Source organism: Sciurus vulgaris, assembly GCF_902686455.1.
Source record: "Sciurus vulgaris genome assembly, chromosome: 15".
In the NCBI taxonomy this organism is placed as follows: Eukaryota; Metazoa; Chordata; class Mammalia; order Rodentia; family Sciuridae; genus Sciurus; species Sciurus vulgaris.
The window spans coordinates 24984106-25008817 of record NC_136476.1 but is presented as its reverse complement, the minus strand read 5'-3'; the positions used below and the strand labels follow the sequence as shown (position 1 = coordinate 25008817).

The window sequence follows — 24712 nt, the reverse complement described above, 5'->3', positions numbered from 1 at the left end:
CCTGCTTATAGGTTCCTGCCTCCATAACTAGCTAAAAGGTGGCACTTTTTACTGATGGCTGCATATTCTTGCTGAATAGTAATTAGATAACTATTACTTTGTTTCACTTTGATTAATACCACAATTCACTAATAACTACCAAGACAAGAATTGTTAATAGTGTTTCTTCTTGAGTAGGAATTGGATTTAGAATTTAACAGAGCCCAAACATTTTTATTTAACTAGCTTTCTTAACCCACTCTTTGTTTCATTTGTTTTTAAGTTATAAAAACTTAAATTGAGCAACAAATATACCACTTATGGCAACTTTGAAATGATATTTGAATATTCTGTTCCCAAAATTGAAAACTTGGAACTTAATGAAATAAATTTACTAAGAGAAGGAAAAATTAATATGGAAGGCCTCCCAGGTTTTAGATACCAGGTTTTTCTTGTATAATCCTCACAACAAATCTGTGAGGTGGATGTGATTAGTCTTCTTCCTATTCCAGAAAATAGTGGAGTAAAGCAAGAGCTAAAATTTATTTCCAAGTCTTCCTTGTTCTAAAATATCCATTAAACTGTAGCACCCTGCCTCCCAGTACATAGATGCAGAAATGCTATTGCTTGGGTTATGATAGTGTTTATTTACTTTGAATACTCTCTAAACTTACTGTTTTTATTCATTTATTTATTTATTTTTGGTACCAGGGTTCGAACCCAGGGGTACTTAACCACTGCCACATCTTTAACCCTATTTATTTTTTATTTTGAGACAGGGTCTTGCTAAGTTGCTTAGGGCCTAAGTGGCCGAGGTTGACTTTGAATTCACATTCCTCCTGCCTCAGCCTCCCCAGCCACTGGGATTACAGGTGTGTGCTACCACCCTGACTCTTTAAACTTTTTATTATGGAAAATCTCAAATACATTGAAAAAGAGAATGTTTAATAAACACCAGTGTACCTATCACTCAACTTTAGAGGTCGAATCCTACTTTTCTGCTTCTACTCTTCTATTCATTGATGATTTTGAAGCAGATCTTAGCTATATTGGTTCCTCTATTTTTCATTCTGTATTATTGAAAAATAAGGACCCTTTTTGACATGATCACAATACCATGAGTTACCTCACCTATAAAACCTAATTCCTGAATATTGTCAAATACCTAGTTAGTTCCTTTAACTACCCCTTATAGTGCTTTTAAAAACAAGGCACTAGAGTCCTTTTTATAATCTCCTTTAATCAACATATAAAATTTCTGATATAAGAGTTTAGAGATTTGACTAAATCCTCTACTTTGTCAGTACTGGGACCAGGGATACAACTGAGGTAATTAGTCTACTGTGTCTACTAGACAAATGCTTTCATTGTGCTTTTCCATCATATGATTGATTCACTTGGAAGAACTTTAAAAAGTACTACACCATCTAGACTGTCCCCTTTGTAGGTCTGGAGTGATTTGTAGCTTTTATGATTTTGGCGGGAAAATAAGCAAGAAGGGTGTTGGTGGCAATGGATGAAGGAAGCAGTAGGTACCAGAAATAAGAATATTAGAGAATGTAGAATAAGGATAAAGAATGACACAGATAGCCTTGGGTTGCTGGGAATACCAGTTTTCAGTACGACTTTAGGTCTCATTTGTTTGCTCTATTCAGCAGATACTGTCTACTGTGAGCCAGGAATGGTTCTAGTCTTTGTAAGTCAATGAGCAAACTAGACAAAGATCCTTGTGAGGTTTATCTGTAGTGGGGATAGTGGTCACCTGACAATGACAGAGTTATGCTTCTGGTCATGCAGCTTTTGTGATGCTTCTCTGAGGGAAAAATTCCATTCGTAGTCATTACAGTTATAATGTAAAGGTCCTAAAATCTGAGAAGCAAAATCTGTTTTTCTGATTTGAAGGTGCCAGTGATGATGCAGTTAGCTGTTCAGTAATGCTGGAAGTCCTTCGTGTCTTGTCAGCATCTTCAGAATCCTTACAGCATGCTGTGGTATTTCTCTTCAATGGTGCTGAAGAAAATGTCTTGCAGGTGAGAACTATTTTAAATACCATTATTATTATTTGAATAATAATGAGAATAATAATAATAACACGTATGCATTTTTATTATTCATTTGAGTAGTATTATAAAAAGGTATGTAAAAGACATACCATAACTGATGTTAACACGTTCAGTATCTGAAGAACTCAACTCAGAATAGTTCATCTTGGCAGTGTTTGATTCTTATGAGAGTCATAATTCTTATGATGCTAATTACTTTTATTCAGTTTTCTTTGGAGTTTCAGAGATGTTTTCAGACAGGCATATAGCATGAATGCCCCGCCTGAAAGAGATAAGAATCGTCTCTTCCCTACTACTGTTCTCTTCTTTCTTTTGCACAGCCTCACACTTGCCAAGGATGTTGTTTGGCACCACTCATGGTGATCAGACTGCTTTTCTGATAGATGACTTTCTAAAACTCAACAAACTGAACACAGCCATTAGACATAGAGAAACAAAGATGTCTTCAGAGACTGCCTTTGAGAAATGATTTTTTTTTGTTCTCATATTCTTTACCTCATGAAAATAGCCATTCTGTGCTTTAAATAACTACAGTAAAAACTTTGCTGAGATCATTTAACCTATATTTACTTTCCTTCTCATTAAGGCCAGTCATGGTTTTATTACTCAGCACCCCTGGGCCAGCCTGATTCGTGCATTTATTAACCTGGAGGCAGCTGGTGTAGGAGGGAAAGAACTTGTGTTCCAAACAGGTATGCAAGACTGTGTACTATTTTAATGCAATTCCGAGTTTTTTGAAAGTGGAAAGTTTTTGAACTTAAGTAATTCCTTAAACAATCTTTTTTTTTTTTTCGTTTTTTGTTTGGGCTCAGCAAGTGCTCTTATCACTGTGGAACATACCCACCCTCTTTGATGAACAGTATCTTGAATGAGCATTCTTAATAGAATATAAAAATGTATAAATTGCTTAAGTTTTCACAGTTGATAAATGGCAGAGCAGACTTGAATATAGGCAGTTCAGGTTCAGAGAGTTTATTTTTTATCACTAACCAGAATGTCATGTAGGTAGTGAATGTTCTTTTTATCCATTATGGATGATTATGATATAAATAATTTTAAACGAGAATCATTTCATGAATTAAAATGAGGAAATTTACCTGTAGTTTAAGGGATTTAAATTTATCATTAAAATAATTTGAATATAAAAAGAAATCCAGTAATTTTTAATCTACCAGAGAAATATTTAAAAATTTTATTATTATTATTATTATTTTTTGGTACTGGGGATTGAACTCATGAGTACTTTATTACTGAGTTACATCCCCAGTGCTTTTAATTTTTTTTTTTTTGACATAGGGTCTCAAAACTATGTTGCCTAGGGCCTTGCCAAGTTGCTGAGGCTTCTCCTCAGACTCCTGAGTTACTGGGATTACAGATGTGTGCCACCATACCCAGTGAAATATTTTAAATAAGGATAACAAGATACAGTTGATAAATATCAACTTAATTATCATCTCTCTTAATTCAAAGCTCATAGGTTTACTTAGTCAGGGTCTACTAAAATCTGATACTGGAAGTTCCATGCCTTTTCCCTGCTCTGTTAGAAATTTTGGTTGTACATTTTATCCAGACAAAAAACATTTGCCTTAAGTTTTAATATTGAGTACTGTGTTGGGTGAGATTGGTGAGAGACATGGTATTAAGTTATATTAAATGCTAAGTATGTTTTTGTAGCCTGAACAGTACCATACTTATTGTTCATCCAACTTATTTTAAGTTTTTATGCTTCCAAATGGATATGTTTTTTACTTCAGCTAAGCCTTTGAGAATCTCAAGGTCATAAGGTTAAAAGCAGCAAGGTTTTTACTCTCTTTTCAGCTCTCAAACCTTATTGCTTCCTCTTCATCTAACTAATAAGAAGCTGGACTCTAACATAGGAGTAAGTAGTTACTACATTTTATTCATGCCCTCTAGGATGTCATTCAGGGTAGGACGAACACATTCAACTCTGACTAAATCAAAAAGCAGTAGGAGAAAAATTGTAAACAAAGAGGACTCTGAGTCTTTGCTCTTGTGAAAATCTCAGGGCTTCACATGGGCAGCAGCATGTCTGTATTTTTTCCTTGTCGTAAGTATACTGTATGCTATGTGCCTTTATATTCATTCTTGTAGTTATTATCACAGCACCTTGTCCCCATACTCCTATCCAGGTATAAATCCAGTTTTATATGCTAGTCTGTAGCTTTCCTGAATTTTTTTCTGTATGTATATATATTAGCATATTCTACAAATGCATAGCATAAACAGGTGAAAGCACATTTACCTAGGGTTAGTCAGGTTCAGTCCCAAGTCATTTCCTTTATTTATTTATATTAATTGAGTACTCACTGTTGTTAGGTCTGACTAGCCCAAAGTCTTTACTCTTGATTTAATGTATGTATTTTAGTTAAAAATTCTGTAGCTACCTGAATTAGCTAGTCTATAGCTTTAGAAATAACTACATTTTCTGGAAGGCTGTAAATAAAGTTACTAATGGTCACAATTAGATAGTGGGGATTTGCTGGTGGAACTAGGTGGTTGTGCCTGGAGTGGAGAAGGGGGCAAAATGTAAAAAAGCAGTTTGAGATCTACCTTACTTTATGAAATTAAGACCAGAATTGTCACTACCACTTTACTTATTTCCTTTATGGTTTCTGAATTGTTTAAAAAGTTTTGTACTGCGTATGTTACTTTAATAATACAGTAAAGGGGCTGTAGTTGTGGCTCAGTGGTAGAGCGCTTGCCTAGCATGTGTGAGGCACTGGGTTCAATTCTCAGCACCACATATAAATAAAAGAATAAAATAAAGATCTACCAACATCTAAAAAAAATTTAAAAAAATAAAAAAGTAAAAAGTGACTTAAGAACTCAGTAGCAGAATATATATATATTGTATGTGTATATAATTTAAATGTTTTACTCATTCTAAAACCCTCATATTTCTAAATTAATATTTTTCTGAAGAATCATCAACAAAAGACTTGGATGAAGTATTTCCCCCCCTTTCTGAAATTTTATACTATTTCCCTCCCTCCCAGTTTTGGAGCTTATTTTTGTGGCTGAACTGCATACCTGAAAACTTCCTGGATACTTTCTGACATTCCAGTACCTTTCCCAGTATTGCTTTCACTTCTGATCCCAGTGCCTACGAAGACTAGCTTCTGTAGTATGTCTTTCTGAAAGCTAGTTAGTGTTGTTTCCATGTTTGACTAAAAGAGGATAAATCCTCCCCACCCCCCTGCCTGCCCCCTGACATTTGGAATTGTGCTTGAAAGCATAAGGCAGATGACTCTGTCCTTTGCGTTTTAAACCAGCCCTTTTTCTGTGTGGTAATACATGTCCTGTCCTGGAAACTTTTCAGTTAAAACAATCTTTACTCTTTAGTTTCATTGTCACTTCAGAGAGATGTTTATTTGGGGGTTTTTAGTGACTAGAATAATCATTACTACTAATTTTTTTTTAAAAGGGCCAGAAAGGCTGATTTATCAGAAGAGTGATTTAATGAGTTGGGAAGACTTGATTAAATAATTGTGGATTTGTTATAAAATCCAACCTTTTAAAATTTAGACAGATTAGTTCAGTAATATAAGTTCCTTATTGAAAAAAAGAATTTCATATACTACCAACTTTGAGTGCAAGAGAGTCCGTAAACAAAAGGATCACAGAATCTTTTATTTTTCTCTTGTGAAAATATTCATGTTTCTGTGTTCCTACCACCCAGAGCAAACCAATGTAATTTAGTCTACATCCTTTTGGAATACCTTAGTGTGTGTATGTATATATTTGTGTGTATATATAATAAAAAATAGGATCATACTCTATCTTTCTTTAGAATGCATTTTTTTAAAAAAAATGTAGCTTTATTGAGATATAATTCACAGACCCCATAATTTGCCATTTTAAAATGTAAAATGGAGTGGCTTTTAGGTATATTCACAAGAGTTGAGTGATCATCATCATAATTATAAAAAAGTATTAATCACCCTGAATAAAACCCCTGTCCTTTTTAGTATTCATTCCCATTTTGGCCTAAATACAGGCAACTACCTATCAATTTTCTCTTTCTACACATTTGTCTGTTCTAGATATTTCATATTAATGGAAGCAGATAACATTGTGTCTTTTATCTGGCTTTTTTTCCTTAGTATGTTTTTGAGGTTCATCCATATTATAGCATGTATTAGTACTTCATTTCTTTTAAATGACTGAATAACCCATTGTATATGGATCTATCACATTTTGTTTATTCATTCATTAGCTGATAGACATTTAGAGTGTTTCTACTCTTAGGTTGTTATGAATACTGCTGCTGTCAACATTCATGTGGAAGTCTGTGTGAGCACATTATTTCCATTTCTTTTGTGTAGATATCTAGGAATGTGATTCCTGGGTCATATGGTATGTTTAACTTTATAAAAAAATGCCTAAGTAATTAAGTAATTACTAAGTAATTACTAAGTAATGCCTAAACTAAGTAATTAAGAAGAATTGTAAATTCGTGTAACAGAAAGATTTTTTTTTTTTTTTAAATTTTAGATTGGCAAAAAAAGTAAATAAATGATAAGGATGTAGCTGTAGCTAATGAGTATAGAGAAACAGACATCTTTATACACCTTTGGTAGAAATGTAGAATGATGTATTTTGGCAATGTGTTACTTTTTTTTTTTTTCCCTTGGGTACTGGGGATTGAACCCAGGGATGCTTAACCACTGAGACATGTCCCCAACCCTTTTTATTTTTTATTTAGAGACAGGATCTTGTTAAATTGCTTAAGGACTTCGCTAAGTTGCTGAGGTTAGCTTTGGACTTGTGATCCTCCTGCCTTAGTCTCTGGAGTTGCTGGGATTACAGGCATGTGCCGCATGCCTATGTATTACTTTTTTTGTTGTTGTTTTTAGATATACATGACAGTAGGGTATATGTATTACTTTTTGAAATGTAGATTCTTTTGTCTAACTGGTCCATTTCTGGGAATTTATTTTATAGAAATAGTTGACATGGACACATAGAGCTAAGTATTATATAGTCTTACTTACTTTTTTTTTTCTTTGGTACTGGGGATTGAACTTAGGGGCACTCGACCAGAGCCATCCCCAGCCCTTTTTTTGTGTGTGTTTTATTTAGAGACAGGGTCTCACTGAGTTGCTTAGGACCTTGATGTTCCTGAGGCTGGCTTTGAACTCTCTATCCTCCTACCTCAGCCTTCTGAGCTGCTGGGATTACAGGTGTGTACCCGCCACCGTGCCTGGCTTCTTCACTTTTTTTGAGAGGAGGTTTTACTGTGTTGCCCAGGCTAGCCTGGAACTTACCATCTTCCTGCTTTAGTTTCCCAAGTAACTGGGATTATAAGCATGTACCACCACACCTGGCGTGGCTTTTTATTAATGAGTGAAACGACTTCAAGGTTCATGAGTAGGAGACTGACTATATAGATGGTGACTTAAATTTTTAATTCTCTTAAGTTCTTTTTTGTTTTTCATCATTCATTTTCCCTTCTCTGCAGAAATGAACTCTTTCTCCCATCTTAAAGAAAACCACTTTTCCTTCTAACCTCAACTACTGCCTTATTTCTCTGATCATCTACTGCAAAATTCTTTGAGACTGATCTATAATTGTTTTTTTCCAAGTGTCTTTGCTTCTGCTTCTGTCAGCTTTAACCTTCCCACCAAAACTGCTCTTGTTAATAAGGTCACTGTGGCATAGTCAATGGCCAGTTTTCAAGCCTTCTTTTTTGGCTTCATTAATAATATTGCTAGTTTTGCTTCTTATTAAGTTTTCCTTTTTTGTTTCTTTTGAGTGCCATTGCTACCACCCAAAGGTGGAAAGTGGTAGAGCTGTGGGACTGATGTGGCTCTGCTTTCTCTCCATTGTAGGCAGCTTTGACTTTTCATTCTTTTACTGAATTCTAGCTCCCTTTAACAACACACATGCCTATACTTTTTGCATGAAAAAAGTGACTCATTATTTTCTTCTGGTACTGGGCATTGAACCTAGGGGGGGTGCTTTACCACTGAGCTACATACATAGTCCTCTTAAAAAAATATTTGTTTTTGAGATAGAGTCTCGCTAAGTTGCTGAGGGTCTCTATCCTTCTGCCTCAGTCTCTCGAGTCACTGGGATTATAGGTGTGGGCCACTGTGTCAGGCAGGGGCTTATTCTTTAAAAAGTATTTAACAGATACACACAACCTGGAAGCATGGTAGGATTTAGATGATGGCAGGACATAGAATGCAAATTGAAAATGTTTCTAAATGTGTCTGGCACCTTTCTCTTAGGATAACTAGGATAAAAGCTTTTAGGGGGGAGGTGAGATAAGGGAGTGATGAAGAGCCCAGGTTCTGTAATTAAATAACATAAGCTCAAACCTCACAACCTTAGTTGGCAGCAAGCTCTAAGCACTGAACAAGTTATATAACTGCTTCAAGCTATAGTTTCTCATCTGTAAAACTGGGATACTATTTGTACCTACCTCTTACGATTAATAACCATGTAGTATAAAATCTTTAGGTATATATCATGTAAGCACCACCCAGATCAAGGCAGAGAATTTCTCATTTAAGGGGCTCCCTTTTGTTTATATCGTGGGGATTATGTTACTCAGGAGCTGAGCTGTCTTCGTCTACCAGTCTCTCCAACCTCCCTTTTTGTACTGAAAGTTTACCTGTCCACCTGTAGACTTCAGTGGATGATCCATGAAAAGCTGGAGTAGGGGGCTAGAATACTTGGATATTGCAGTGAAATCTCTATACTGGGTTAGAGAGGAGATAGTGAATTTTTAAAACTGTAAATCCCTTTCCTACTAATGGGTCTTGTGTTTTTCTCAAGTAGTTTTTATTGTAGAGAACATAAGATGAAATTTTAAGATTATCTTTTGGTATCTTTATTTCATCTCTTATTATATTGTAAGAAAAACTCACAGCTTAGTGAATTTAAAAAATGCAATATACTTATGTAAGCACCACCCAGATCAAGGCAGAGAATATGATAAGTACCTTGTGGCCCTTCCCAGACATTTCTGCCTCCAAAGGTTATGAACATATCAACACACTTGATTTAATTTTACTTGTATTAGAACTTTATATAAGTAAAATCATATATTATGTTTTTTGTGTATGACTTTTTTTCACTCATCATTCTGCTGTAAGATTCATTTATGTTTTGTTTAGCAGTAGTTCATTGTTTTTCATTGCTGAATAATATTCTGTTGTACAACTATCTATTCATTCTACTGATGACATTCATTTGTTTCCAGTCTTTGCATCTTATTCATGGTGCTGCTCTAAGTGTTCTTGTAAATGTGTTTTGGTACACATGTATGTGTATGTGCCTTTCTGAATAGAATTGCTGAGTTATAAGGTATGCATGTGTGTGACTTTGGTGGAGGTTTTTGGGTGTATAACATCAAACTTTGATGCAAATGTCCTAAATAATTAACAAATTGAATCCAACAGTTTATACCTACAAAAAAGGTACTTTCCAGCCAAGTTGAGTAATGAGATGATTTATGTTTGAAATATTTGAAAATCTATATAATTCACTGCATTTTCAGAATAAAGGAGAAAAATGTCACTTGGTAATCTCAGTATTATATCAGTAAGTAAAGAATAGGATATCTTCTATAACAATACATTTATCACATTTAAGAAATGTAACATTAATATAAAACTATTATCTAGTGAAAATGTATTTTCAGTTTTCTCCAGGCATTCTAATACTGTTTTAATAGTTTTTGTTGTTTTAATCTGGGTTCCAATCTAATATCAAGCATAACATTTTATTATAATGTATTATTAAATATACATAGTCATTGTATAACACACATACATAAAGTGTAAAAATTATTATAAGGTAAATACCCTTCTAACTATACCTCATGACCAAGTGTAGTCTCTTGCCACTCTTCCCCAGAAATTTTTCACTTCTTCCTCTTAAATACAGTTCCTTCCTTCCTTTCATGCTAGAGATCAAACATAGGACCTTCCTCATGCTAATCAGGCATTCGGAACTTTAGTTCCCTCCCATCTAAGAGTAACTTATTTTGATTTTAGTGATGATCACTTTTAAATTTTATGGTACAACTTTACCTGTTTTGCATTATAATTTTAGTTACCAATATCTAATTATAATACTAATAATGGTTTAATTATAATAGTGTTTTGATTTTTTAAAAATATTTTTTAGTTGTCAGTGGACCTTTATTTTATCTATATGTGGTGCTGAGAATCTAACCCAGTGCCTCTACCACTGAGCTACAACCTCAGTCATGTAGGGTCTTGTATGTTTCCCAACTGTTGCTTTTCTTTTTCCATTTGTATTTTTGTCCATAGTGCATCACATCTTTTTGTCTTACTACTGATAATGTTAACTTTTCATCATTTGATTAAGGTATTTGCTAGGGTTTTTCAACTGTTGTTCTCTTTGTACAAATTGTACAAATTGTAGTAAGTACTTTGAGATTATGTAAATATCCTATTTCTCATCAAACTTTGATCCTAATTTTAGTAATCACTGATAATTCTTGCCCCAAGAAATTTTTACTACTTGTACTACCTACTGGGTTTTTTTTTTTCTTCATCATTCTATCTATAATAAATAGTTGAAATTATACTAGAAGGAAGGCTTTCCTTTCTCTGTTGTGTCTGTGTATTTATTTCAGTATTTCATGTATTTTGTTTTGTAGACTACATGTTCTGTTACTGTCATTACTTTTTTATTTTATTTATTTTTAAGGTACAAGGGACTGAATCCAGGGGTACTGTACTACTGAGCTGTGTGTCCAGTTTTTTAAATTTATTTTTTAAAGTTTTGAGACGGGGTCTCCCTAAGTTGTCCAGTCAGGCTTTGAAATTGGAATCTGCCTGCCTTAGTCTCCTGAGTCTGGGATTACAGGTGTGCACCACTGCACCTGGCTATTATTACCTTTTAAACATTGCTTCTGCTCCATTTTGTCTCCTGTTCTTCTAGAACTGTAGGTAATCATGCATTAGATAGACTTTTCAATGATCCCATAAATTTCTTATGTACGTTTCTGTATATTCCATTCCATTCCTTTTTCTTTTTGTGCTTTTAGCATATTAATCATAATTATTAAAAAATCTCTGTGATAACTCTAGTATGAATCTCTTCTGTGTGCCTGTAGTGCTCTTCCCCATTTTTTGTCATTTTTTAAATGAGGATAACCTGTTTATAAAGCTATGAAGACAATATTCCCAGATGCCCTGACATAGTTATTTTATCTGTGAAACCAATATATTGCTGAGTTTTGTAATAGGAAGCCTAAAATCTCAGTGATAAACAATAGCAAAGGCTTATTTTTTGTTCATGTCACATTTTCATTTTTGGATATCTGTAGTAATATTCCATGATTATTATGTTCCATGTGTCTTATTCTTTCTGGGATCCAGGCTGAAGGAGAGGCCACCATCAGGGATGTATTGACCTCATGGCTAAAGTTAGCAGAATGGAATGACTTTTAGGTTGCCTGCTATGTTGAGGGTTACGTCATTCCTGCTCACACTCTGCTAGCCAGAGCAAGTCATGTGGCCAAACCTGTAGTTGATAATGTGGGGAAGAGGATGTACCTAATCCACAGAGAGGCATTACAAGTTATATGTACTAAGGTTAGGAATATGTAATTCTTTTTCAGAGAAGGAAGAGTGAATAATTATTTGGAACAATAATGTACTTTATCCCATAATCCTAAAAAAAAACTCCCAATTTTGAAAAAGGTGTTTATGTATGATTATATGAATACAGAATTATTAATTATGATAAATTATAAGCAGTAATAAGGAACTTTATGGCATATTCAGTAAAATGTTATAGGAATTATTAAAATGATTATTGTAATATCTAGCAACATAGGAAAATTCATGATACAATGTTAAGTGAAAGAGCTATGTACAAAGTATACCCTTTGACTCTATACTTTGTTGCTGTGTATACACATTCATATATTAGAAAACTGAAGATGTAAAATTGATAGTAGTTATCTTAGGATGATAGACTTATAAATGATGTTTCCATTTTCAGACTTAAACTTTTTCTTTTTTTTTTTTCTTTTTTTACAGTAGTGGGGATTGAATCCAGGGATGCTCTACCACTGAGTCACATCCCTACCCCTATTATTTTTTGAGACAGAGTCTTGGCTAAGTTGCCCAGGCTGGCCTTGAACTTGCAATCCTTCTACCTCAGCCTTCTGAGTAGCTGGGATTATAGGTTTGTACCACAACCCAGCTTCAGACTCAAGCTTTGTGTAGTGTTGTTATTTTATGATTTAAAGTAAGTTTATCTTTATAAAAGGTTATGTTTCATTCTAAAACTCATATGTGTATATGTGTGTATGTGTGTGTGTGTGTGGGTGTATATATATGTGTATATATATATATATATATATATATAAAATAAACGTTTGAAAATACAGAAAAGGGATTAAAAATAAATTTTGGATATATTTACAAAGCCACTACTGTTACTTTTTTGGGCATGTTAAAAATATTACTGCTATACCTGGGGATGTAGCTCAGTGATTGAGTGCCTGCTTAGCATGCCACTAGGGCCTGGGTAGAATCCCTAGCACTGCCTCCCCCGATCCCCCCCCAAAAAAAAAAAAAAAAAAAAAAAAAGAGAGAAAATTGGTAATCTATGACAAAAGAAAAAAAAAATACTAGGTTACCCTTGAATTGTGTTGTCATATTTCATTTCAGGTCCTGAAAATCCTTGGTTGGTTCAAGCTTATGTTACAGCAGCTAAACACCCTTTTGCGTCTGTGGTGGGTCAGGAGGTTTTTCAGAGTGGAATCATTCCTTCAGATACTGACTTCCGTATCTTCAGGGATTTTGGGAACATTCCAGGTATTTTGTTAATGGTTATAGGCTATTGTGCAACACTGATTTATCAAGGGCAAGCTTTACCTCTTGAAAGATTATGAGTAAGCAACATTTTCTGAGAATATATTCTCTGTGATTTGTGCCTTCTGACTCATTGAGTTCTTAATGTTTTCCTTTTAAAACTTAATACTAATTTAAATGTTTGCCTCCTCTAGAATATATCATCTTGCCCCATAATGTGACAGAAGAAACAGGGGGAACTATTTAGCACTTCATTCCCAAAAGATGGTAATAGATTCTTCAGGGGTCTTTGACTTTCACTGTTGTCTTGCTTTGCCAACTCCCTTGGAGACTTACACAGTTATTTGAAGTTAAAATTTGGCTTTGGCCCAGCAAGGATATAGATGGCAAAGTTTTGATGACTGCCCAAACTCAGTATTCCTACCTCCTGCTGTGTGACTTATAATGCCTTCCTATGGAGTAGTATACTTCCTCAGTCATTATGTATTGAATTATGTACCATATATACAGAGTTTTTAAGAATGTAGAAGAGAATTTATATCATTCATTAATAAATGTGACAGAAGCATTCCATCCCTTTGATGTTTTGTCTTTTAGAAATTTAATATGTTAAACAAATAGGCCTAAAGCAACATTGATATTTAAAACAAAATGACCTTTTTTTTGTTGTTGTTCTTTATGTCTTAGGAATAGACTTAGCTTTTATTGAGAATGGATATATTTATCACACCAAGTATGACACAGCAGACAGAATCTTAACAGATTCCATTCAGAGAGCAGGTTGGTATTCCAAATTCTACTTTCAATGTGCAATAAGATGAAATATTAGGGATGACCTGTAAAACCTATAAATATTATGTGGCCTGAGCATTAGAGAGGCAGTATGTGGTAGAATGGCTAGGGATTTGAAATTGGAGAGATGAGGACTTGAATTTTAGTCCTGCTATCTGGTTTAGCAGTTAAGAACATAGAAATATTCATTGCAAGGATTTGCAAAGGGAGTTGATACAGGGTTATGGTAAGGTTACTGAGCAATAAATCTGTAGCCAAAGTGGGTGAAAAACTATAAATTGGGGGTGGCATTAGGACATAGTTGTGAGCAGCTTGCCCAGTGTAGAAAACAGTTACTTGGATTCATGATTTGGGTGGGTAGTGCATGTAGGTGAGAGGCTTAAAAGTCAGGGAGTTAAAGTGCTTTCTGGAAAGATCCAGAGTGAGAGGATACAAATCTGAGGCTGACCCATAGAGTTGGTAGGATTTGGCCTACAGAGAAAAGAGGATGTTCCAAGTAAGCACAACATGAGTGGAATATGTTTGTGTGTGGGATGCTGTTGGTGAGGAGGCTATCAGACTGGAATGGAAGTAGTATTTTCAAATAGAAATAGGGAGATGAGGTAAAGTTTATGAGAGAGAGAAAAATTGTAGGCTTTTTAAAAATCAAGAAGATCCCAAAGGATGAGGAGTCATTGAAGGCCTGAGTTCATGAATAAACTCATTAAGACAGTTTTAAATGTTGCTGATCTGGTGATACATTATGGATAGTGTGAAGGATCCAGGAGATGAACTGTTTGGACAGTGATTTTCATGTGGAATGTGGAGGACATAGACTATGGTGTTGACAAAAGATAGAAACAAAAGGGGAAGGATAGAAAATTAGTTGCATTTAAAATGTAAATTCAGCAATACTTGACAAGTTGGATAGAAGGGATAAATCAGGTGGACAGCAGCAAAGATGACAAAGTATAAAGCCTAGCTGATGGGAAATGTGGTGCCATTGGCTACGGTGGGAGGTGAGAAAATGATTCTTATTTATATTGGCAGTGGAGAGGGAAAGCAGTCCTTGAGTTCTGAGAGATAAGTAAGATGCAGGGGTCTCTGAACTAGCTTGATGAAACAGATTTGGTGTTAGAGCTTTTTGCAAAACTGAATAGTTCTAATAGAAGACAAAGACTGCTTCCAAATTCAGAGGCAGGGAATATGGGCCTTATTTGAGAAATTTATTAAGAAAAATGGGGGAGAGCAGTAGGATGGTAGGAAACTGTCTATTCACATTCATATCAATTCCTTCCTTCCTTCCTGCTTTCTTCCTCTTTCTCAGTGCTGTGGATGGAACCCAGGGACTCAACATGCTAGGCAAGCATTCCACCACTGCACCACATGTGCCATCAGGGTCTTGAGACAGGGTCTTGCTGAGTTGCTGAGGCTGGCCTCGAACTTGTGGTTCTCCTGCTGTAACCTCTGGACTGGAGTAGCTGGGATTACAGATGTGTGCACAGCTGTTTTTTTTTTTTCTTTTTTTTTTTTTTCTTTTTTGTGTTACCGGGGATTAAATCTAGGGGCATTCTGCCACTGACCTACATCTCAGCCCTTTTTATTTTTTGAGACAGGGTTTTGCTAAGTAGCTGAGTATGTTCTCAAACTTGGGTTCCTCTTGCCTCAGTTGCTAGGATTATGGATGTGTGGGTCACAGTGCCAGGCTCCTAGCTAATTCATTATTCAAATAATAAGATAACTTATTTCTGCTTTACATTTAAATTGCTTTCAAATAGTTGATTCAACTTTTTAATCTTTCTTTACTAATAGGTGACAACATTTTAGCAGTTCTTAAATATCTAGCTACATCTGATATGCTGGCTGCTGCTTCTGAGTATCAACATGGAAACATGGTCTTCTTTGATGTACTTGGCCTGTTTGTCATTGCCTACCCATCTCGCGTTGGCTCAATAATAAACTACATGGTGGTGATGGCTGTTGTTTTCTACCTTGGCAAAAAATTGTGGCAACCCAAACATAAGAGTAAGTATTTGCCTCTAAAACTGCAAATACTGTTGTAGGATTTGCTTAAAGTTGTTTTTAGTTACTATGCTTATATCTTTCCAGGACATTAAAAATCTTAAGAAAAGGGGCTGGAGTTTTGGTTCAGAAGTAGAGCACTTGCCTGGCATGTGTAAGGCCCTGGGTTCGATTCTCAGCACTGCATATAAATAAATAAAATAAAAGATCCATTGACAATTAAAAAAAATTTTTAAAAAACCTTAAAATAATGCTTAACTTATATTATGAGATATCTAAGTAGATGTTAAATTGATATTGCTAATTATTACTATTATTGCTAATATCGATTGCTAATCGATATTGCTAATTAATTGATATTGCTTTTAAGTCTTGGTGAAGTACATTTTTACTCCATAAACGTAATCTATAAAGGTGTCACATAGGAGCTCTTAAAAAATGATTTGTTGAAATTGACTTATTTTTTGCAATATTGGGGATTAAACTCAGATCCTTATGCATGCTAGGCAAGTGTTTACCACTGAGCTACACTCTCTGCCCTTTTTATTTTATTTTGAGACAGTGTCTTGGTAAGTTGCCCAGACTGGCTTCCAGTTATATTCTTCTTGCTTCAACCTCTGAGTAGCTGAGATTATACATTATATGTGTGCCTCCATGCCCTGTTTATAGATTTACTTTTAATGAAAAGTTTCATTATATAAAAAGTCTTTACCACACTGTCAACTAACAGTATACTGTTCTGAAGTGTGAACAAATTATCCTTGGTTAAATTGGTTCCTTCTCATTGAAATGTTTCTGTTTGAAATGTTTCTGAGACTAAGGTGTTACGTACTGTTACAAAATAAAATATTTAGCAACAATTTAAATAATTTTTTATTATTAACTATTTTCCCATACTATTTCCCTTTCCTTTGTTAGCTTTTTTAGCCAAATTTTATATGGAACTTTACTATCCTGGTTAATATTTTGGTACACAAAGCATCCCTCAGGTGTTAAAATATTAAAACAAATTGCCAGGCACAATGGTACACACCTTAATCCCAGTGGACTCGGGAGGCTGAGGCAGGAGGATCACAAATTCAAAATAAGCCTCAACAACTTAGTGAGGCTTTGAGCAATTTGGTGAGACCCTGTCTCAAAATAAAAAAATCAAAAGGGCTGAGGATGTGGCTCAGTGGTTAAATGCCCCTGGGTTTAATACCCAGTTTAAAAAAAAAAAAAAAAAAAAAGATTAAAACGACCTATTTCCCTAGTAAGGGTATATATGAATCTAGAAGATATCTGATTTGTTGATGATATTCTTTGATCTTTTTCCCAGTTCTAGTATTTAATTAACAGTCCTCAACACTAGGACATTCCAGTAATTTTCACTCATGGTGGTGAATTTTTAAACATTTGCCCCTTTAGCTTGCTAACTGGTTATGTAATTGATTTGATGAAGATAGTGACCTCAACTTTTTGTTTTCTCTTCATTAGCTGTGAACTACACGAAAGACTTCTTGTGTGGACTTGGCATCACTCTCATTAGCTGGTTCACTAGCCTTATTACGGTGCTCATTATAGCAGTGTTCATCTCTCTTATTGGACAGTCTCTCTCATGGTATAACCACTTCTATGTCTCCGTTTGTCTGTATGGAACTGCAGCTGTAGCCAAAATAATATTCATACATACCCTTGCAAAAAGATTTTATTATGTGGTAAGTGTTAGGCATATTTATTGATTTCTTTTTGCTGCTTTCAGGAAAAGAAGACAAACTCAAGTGGGATTCATTGTTTGGTCTTTCAAACTCTCAGAAATTGTTCAGCATGGTTACAGAAAATGTTTCCACAACTGTGTTAATTTGCTAGAAGGTTTTTTATTCTAATTTGTACAGAATTCAGATGAAAGCTGTGCCATAAACAGTGTTTAGGATGGTGGTGACAACAAGGCTTGTTTGCACAGCACTCTGTCTCTGTTGCATTTTCTGCAGTTTTTGTAACTGTGCTCTAATAGCTACCAACCTGTCCTGGGCTCACCAGTTGTGGTTGTTTGGATATCTCTGTTCTCCACTGAAATGTAAACTTCACGAGGGCAGAAATTGTTTTATTCATTGCTGTTTTCCCTGTGTTTAGGCAGTGTCTGACATACAGCATTAACATACAGCAAGTACTGTTGCCTAAAAGTGTTGCACCTAAAGTTTTCATTTTTTCCTTCTTTTTTTCTTTTACCTGTATGTTGCTGATGTAAAATTTTTAAGGCATGCATGTATGTTATCAGAGTTAAAGACACATTACTAATGGAAAAAGTGGGAAGGGAAATAGGTTCCAAATGATTTATACAGATTTTAAGAGAAAATATTGTCATATCGTTATGGTTTCCAATGTGTAAATTTGGTAAAATGAGAATTAGGATTATGAAATAACATTACTAAAAATGAAGTACAGTGAGAGTCATGGTTTCCGATTTTCTAAGTGTATTAAAGGGAAAAAAATCTTAGCTCCTTTATTTTCAAGATAACTAGTAGATACTGCTTTTTTTTGTTTGTTTTTTCCTTCAGTTTGTCTTGGTGGGGGATTAGAATAAAGATATGTAAGACTACAGTCCAGGAGCCTTCCACTAGGATGTCTGTTTTCTGAACCTTGGCCTGAGTTTCAGTAAATGTTGTGAGATGGTCTGAGGAACTCTTCCATGTTAGCAGGGCCTATCGAAGAAAGGTTCTTTGAAGCTAGCCATCTGCTTACAGTTGAGCTCATGTTTTTGTCTTAGTGGTTTGGTTTCCAAAAGAATCATACCATGGGGCTTAGTTTCACATTCTTATTCTTGGTGCTGGTGTGTATAACCAGAGTATAGTTGAATATTGTTGATTGGGGCAGGAATGGGATAGAAATGCTTAATAAGAGTCTATTTACTTTCACTAATTTCAATGGTCTGATCATAATATTTGATGCTGAAAACACAATGGAAGAATAATGTATTTCATTTTCATTTCACTGATATTCTTTAAGCACTCAGTGGGCATAGTATCATACTGCTGCATGGTGATGTGGAGATTCATGAGAATGTGATGTTTTTCTTTGAGGAGCTCAGTTTTATGTGGGAATAGATGGGGACTATGATTGCAGTCCATTGTGGGACAAGGTGAAATAGAGTGACAAATACAAAGTGCTAGAAGAATACATGGCAGAAGAGATGAATTTTGCTTGTAGAAGTCATGAAGGAAGTCATGACATTTGAATGAGGTTTTTGAAGCATGAGTTGAAGTTTACTAGATAGTGAACAGGTTGATGAGCACACAAAGATGGGAATGACCTGATAATTTGGGTCACCGTAAAAAGTCCAGTGTGGTGAAGAGAATATTACAGCATAATGACTGAAAAGTTGGCCAGTGTGAAGTTGGAGCATGACCCTAAAAATCAATGTGACCACCATTAAAATTTTCTTAGCAGGACAGAGAAATTTTGTGATTTAGGAAGAAAATTCTGATTGACAGTATATATAGTGGATTGGAATAAGGCAGGAGTGGTAGTGAAAAATAGAGGTGATGATGAAAATAGATTTGAGGGATATTTGTTTTATTTTTGGTAGTTTAGGCACTTACTGTAAAATATTTTCAGTTATTTCAGTTTTCATTGCTTAGCTCTTTGATGTTTGAGTGGCAGTTTCAAATTGAATTCTCAGAATCATTTCCTTTTTTTTAAATGCCAAGTCTCTTGATCAACACTGTTAAACACCTAAGTCTTCAACAACTATAGCCTATCTTCTTTTGCAAGAGGGAGTTGTCAAATGAACCATAATTTCTTTGGGAAACATATGACAGGAAATCTTGAACTCTTGAAGGTAGGGTCCCTTAAAACAAACATGCTCTAGGATAAACAGAAATGAGAAGGCAAAAAGAAACTTAAAGATAGGTATTTTCATTTTGGTAATTATGCACTGGAATTATAATATTTTTGTTGCATTAATAGAATCCCTCTTGCACTCACTTTTAAGTATTAAGTTCATAAGGAAACCTAAAGAGTGCAAGGTGTTGTATAGGAGTCCTGGGACTTCAAGTCTCAAGAAAATGTTAGTTCAAATTTTATAGTGTAAAATCATCAGTAATACAAGAAGGGGCAAAGGTGATAAGTTGGAAATAGAAAAGACTCAGGAAAATCAAGGCAAACCCAACGTGGCTATTGCTTCAAAGGGCATGCAGTTTTCCAAGTGTGCTGTTGGTGGTGCTGCAGCAGTTGATAATATTCCTTGGTAGGTCGGTCATTTCTCTAGTTTGCCTGAAACAGTTTTTGGAAGTTGCATGAACAGGAAAAGCTTAGAAAAATGAATGTTTGCAGGAGATATCTTTCTTGAATTCTGGAAAATTTCCAAACGTTTTATTTGCCTGGTGGAAGAAAAGCACAGATTAGATACGAGGAATAGTGCTTTCACTTCATCTTGTTAAATTGCCCTTTCCTATGCAGCAATAATTTATTACTCCTGGTAGGAGGGACCTTTATCAATGTTTTTGAGTTTAAAGAATAGACCCTGCTTAAAACAAAATGTAGCTCTCTGAAGCAATAGAAGTTGTATTATAATAAGAGATCTTTATGAATGACTCATGAATGAGACTACTAGTTTATTATTATTGTTTTTTTTCTTTCAGAATGCCAATGACCAGTATCTGGGAGAAGTGTTCTTTGACATCTCATTGTTTGTGCATTGTGGTTTTCTCATAACCCTTACTTATCAAGGACTTTGCTCTGCATTCATCAGTGCAGTCTGGGTAGCGTTTCCATTGCTCACAAAGCTTTGCCTGCAAAAGGACTTTAAACAGCATGGTAGGGTATTTTTAGTTTTAATACAAATGGGAAAATACCTTAAAATATATAAAACTTTCAGAAACTATTTTCTTCTTTTTTTTTGTCTTAGTGAATAGGCTTTTCAAGTGGTTACTATCTTTTAAAAATTTCATACCACTACAATGAATCAAAATGCAGTCTGTAAAAAAGTAAAAATTAAAAAAAAATTTCATACCAGGCAAATTTTTATTTTATACCTTATACCCCAACCCATTAGCATGTTTATGAACACATACTAATATATTACCTGTATATTTAAATACTTAGGTGTATTTTATCTTGAGTGAAAGTGTCTTGTCTCAGTAGATAACATGTACCTAAAGGATAAGATTTACAGCTAATCTAATTTGTTAGGTGCCAAGACGTACTAGTACTATAAAATCTCTGCATCTCACTTTACAGTTTCATAGATAAATGTTTTATTTCTCTTTTGCCCCTAGGTGCCCAAGGAAAATTTATTGCCCTTTACCTTTTGGGGATGTTTATTCCTTATCTTTATGCACTGTACCTCATCTGGGCAGTATTTGAGATGTTTACTCCTATCCTTGGAAGAAGCGGTTCGGAAATACCACCTGATATTGTGCTGGCATCCATTTTGGCTGGTTGTACCATGATTCTCTCTTCGTATTTTGTAAGAAAAAAATGTTTACTTTTCTTCTTTATTTTTTATGTGAGAATATGTGATGAGTTTAGTCATATTAGATTCTGTGAAATAATGTTGCTTATATTTTGAGAAAGATCTTAGGCAAAAGAAATGGTGAATGGCTATGCATTTTATGGTAAGAAAATGTAGAATGGGCTAGGCATGATGGTATGTACCTATAATCTCAATGACTCAGGAGGCTGAGATAAGATGATTGCCAAGTTTGACACCAGCCTTGACAATTTAGTGAGACCTTGTCTTTAAACTAAAAAGGGTTGAGGATATAGCTCATTAGTGGAGTACCGCTGGGTTCAATTCCTAATACCACCACCACCACCACCACCACCCTGCTGCTCTGTGATGCCTTGGGTTATCATTCTCTTCATTTTCTTGTGTATTATCAACAGTACTAACAACAGTAGCCTTTGTTTTTTTTTTTTTTTTGGTACTGGGAATTGAACCCAGGGGTGCTTTAACACTGAGTCACATCCCAAACCCTTTTTATTTTTTATTGTTATTTTGAGACAGGGCCTTGTTACGTTGCTGAGGTTGTTCTTGAACTTGCCCTCCCAAATCACCTGGGATTATGGGTGTTTGCCATCATGCCTACTGTGGCTTTTTTTTTTTGGTAGTGCCTTATTAATAGAGAATTTATTCTTGATTAATGGAGAATTGAACCATAGTTCTTATTTCAGAGAACTTTTCTTTCAGTCCTTGGGGATTTAATAAATATATTTTAGGAAGCAATTAAATTCCTGTCAAGTGATGAGTTAATATATTTCCTAAGGTTACACTTTGCTGTGCCCCTATAGTTATATTGATTGGATGGGAGTGTAAATGGGATGCCTCTAGGAATGGGATCAGAAGGAGACTTAGAAACAGCTTAGTCATCAGCACACATTTGACATTTCAGGGTCCTTCTTATGCTTGTTATTTTATCTTGTACCCATTTAAGATCCTAACGTGACATACAATGCAGTGTTTAAGATAGAACTGTTCAAGTTGATTAACCATGAAATCCAGACACATTTGGATTTCCTCCTCTTCTTTCTTTGGTGATTGCCATTCCATTTACTGTCATGATGAAACCTCTTCTAGAAGATGGGGAACCAGCCGAAGATGAACCTTGTGATTTGGGCAAGAGGGAACTTGAATGTGGAAATGATGGCTTAAAGTGAAGTTTTAGGACAACTTTGGTAGTAGCTGACCTGAGAGTGGCAGAAGCCACAGCCACAGGGGGGTGGGGGGAGTTCCAGGAGAGGGAAACTTGTTACTTGGCAGGATATTTGAAACTTTCTAAGGAAATGCATTTTACATATTGTTGTCTCTTAGGTGGTAGAGGAGCAAACAGGGTTACAAATTGTGTTTTGCTAGCTTACTGCTTTAATTCCAGGGTGCTTTGTCTTACTTCTGTACTCACAGTATATAAACAATTCCCTTCACCTGGGAAAGGAACTGTTTTGTTGGAAATTACCTTGAATGGGGTATTGGAATACCATAGAAATGAAAATTCTTCAACTCTGCCTAGTAGATTATGAATGTTTGCTTAATTTTTCTTTATTTTTTAAGGCTTTTTTTTAACGATACAGGAGATCGAATCTAGATCTTCATGCATGCTGGGCAAGCACTGTAATATCACTAAGCTGAACTTACCTACTCCCAAATACTTGAATTAAATTAATCACAAAGTCCTCTCACTTCCCCTTCCCCAGTACTGGGCATGGAACCCAAGGGTGTTCTATTAAGCTATTTCCTCAACCCTTTTGTTTTAATTTTGAATTTTGAGACAGGTCTAAGTTACAAGGCCAGCTTCAAACTTGTGTGCCTCCTGCCTCAGACTTTTGAGTCACTGGGGTTATAGGCATGCTTCACCTTGCCTGGCCTTAAATTTTCATTTTCATCTGAACAAAAATGTTTTTACTCTCATGTTTTTCCCTACTTACTGAACCTGGAGGTGGGCAATAAGATGAATAGAGCAAAAGTGACAGCTGGGTTTAGGTCATTGTTTCTTCACATGACTTTTAGACCACTTCAAACCCCTGAGGGAATTGTGGACCTATCTGAGTCTCTGTGTTTTCTGTAGTTTTTCATTCAGTGACTTGATTAAAATGAAAAAGCTGTTATTTAGTATTTTATGGATGCCAGCTTTAAGACTGAGCCATTCACTTTTACTGCCCAAATTCAGATTTGTTGTTTTGTGTTGAAAAAAACAAAGGGACAGAATTGCTTTGTAATGCATTTTTCCCCCTCAAATGCAGGTCCTTGAAGGTACATCTAAATACTATTTTATGTGAATCTAGCTCTTTGCTACATTATGAAAGCATTATGGGTGGAATTTGAATTTTATTGAAACTTTACTTAATCTTATAAAGCTTATCTTTGGTATTTTAGTGAAAGCCTTGATACCATAACATTTGGTGCAGTTCAATGGTGTCTGCAGTGCAGTGTTAACTTTTACAGGTCATTCATAGACTCAGAAATAAAATAAGGTACTGACTTGGTGAGTGTCAGATCTACATTCTCTTGGCTTGATTGAGCACAGGAACACCGCTCAATCTTTTTCCTATTGCTTTCTAGTTACCTGTCAAAATGCACCATCTTGGCTAATTGGAGGCATCTGTTCATTTTCTAGGTTTTGACTTGTGATGGAATTCACTAGAATTCGTGTGTTAGAGTGTGTTATCACTTGCTGATAAATTTTCTTCATTACAAAATACAGTTAAAAACACCTTTCTGCCAGTGATATGAATTTTTAATTTTTCTATTTTTGTTTTCAGATTAACTTCATTTACCTTGCCAGAAGCACAAAAAAAACCATGCTAACTCTAACTTTGGTGTGTATAGTTACCTTCCTCCTTGTTTGTAGTGGAACTTTTTTCCCGTACAGCTCCAATCCTGCTAATCCAAAGCCAAAAAGAGTTTTTCTTCAGGTAAGAACAATTTTGCACAAATGGTGTGAGTTTCAGGAGAGGAAATTCACGTTGTGTGTTTTGAGCTTCAATAGGGAACAGGAAACTCAACTGACTTCTGCTATTGACCTAATTAGTTGTTCTTGACTTTGGTGTATTTGGTAGTGAGGAAAAGACTGACCATCGAGGGGCATTCTTATTAGCTAGATTCTCCTAAGAGGTAGAATTGTAAATGCTTGCTTGTTGTTTTTATTACTATTCAAATTGTAAAACTACTCAAAAACAAGCAAATATATATCAGAATAATGAGCTTTTAGAAATACAGATTGCAAAAATGTCTACAGGCTGATTAAAACTAAACTCTTTTTTTTTTAAATGTATTTTTAGTTGTCAGTGAACCTTATTTTATTTATTTATTTACATGTGGCACTAAGAATTGAAACCATTGCCTCACGCATGCCAGGAAAGTGCTGTACCACTGAGCCACAACCCCAGCCCCTAAAACTAAATTCTTAACTAGCAAAATAAAATAGTTAAAAATTGCTAGTAAAGTTGAGGTTAAATAGCATTCAAAGTAATATGTAATGATGAAAATATAATAACTTTGATATTATTAAATTGAAATTTAGAATGTTCTTAAGATTTCAGGTTTTTCTCTAAACTTTTTAGAGCTTGTAGTAT

At 35.1% G+C, this 24712-nt stretch overlaps 1 protein-coding gene across 3 annotated transcripts in view; it reads left to right on the top strand.

Moving 5' to 3' along the window:
• ERMP1 (endoplasmic reticulum metallopeptidase 1) overlaps positions 1-24712 on the top strand; it is a 43711-nt gene that overhangs the window by 4614 nt on the left and 14385 nt on the right. For 2 of the 3 annotated variants that reach the window (XM_079113036.1, XM_079113037.1), the window contains exons 3-11: positions 1882-2009; positions 2629-2734; positions 12728-12874; positions 13559-13651; positions 15455-15667; positions 17141-17361; positions 20284-20458; positions 20920-21110; positions 23900-24052. In XM_079113036.1, coding sequence (XP_078969162.1) covers positions 1882-2009; positions 2629-2734; positions 12728-12874; positions 13559-13651; positions 15455-15667; positions 17141-17361; positions 20284-20458; positions 20920-21110; positions 23900-24052 — 1427 coding nt within the window. The remainder of the gene's footprint in view (positions 1-1881; positions 2010-2628; positions 2735-12727; positions 12875-13558; positions 13652-15454; positions 15668-17140; positions 17362-20283; positions 20459-20919; positions 21111-23899; positions 24053-24712) is intronic. The other variant, XM_079113038.1, reaches the window with a different exon arrangement.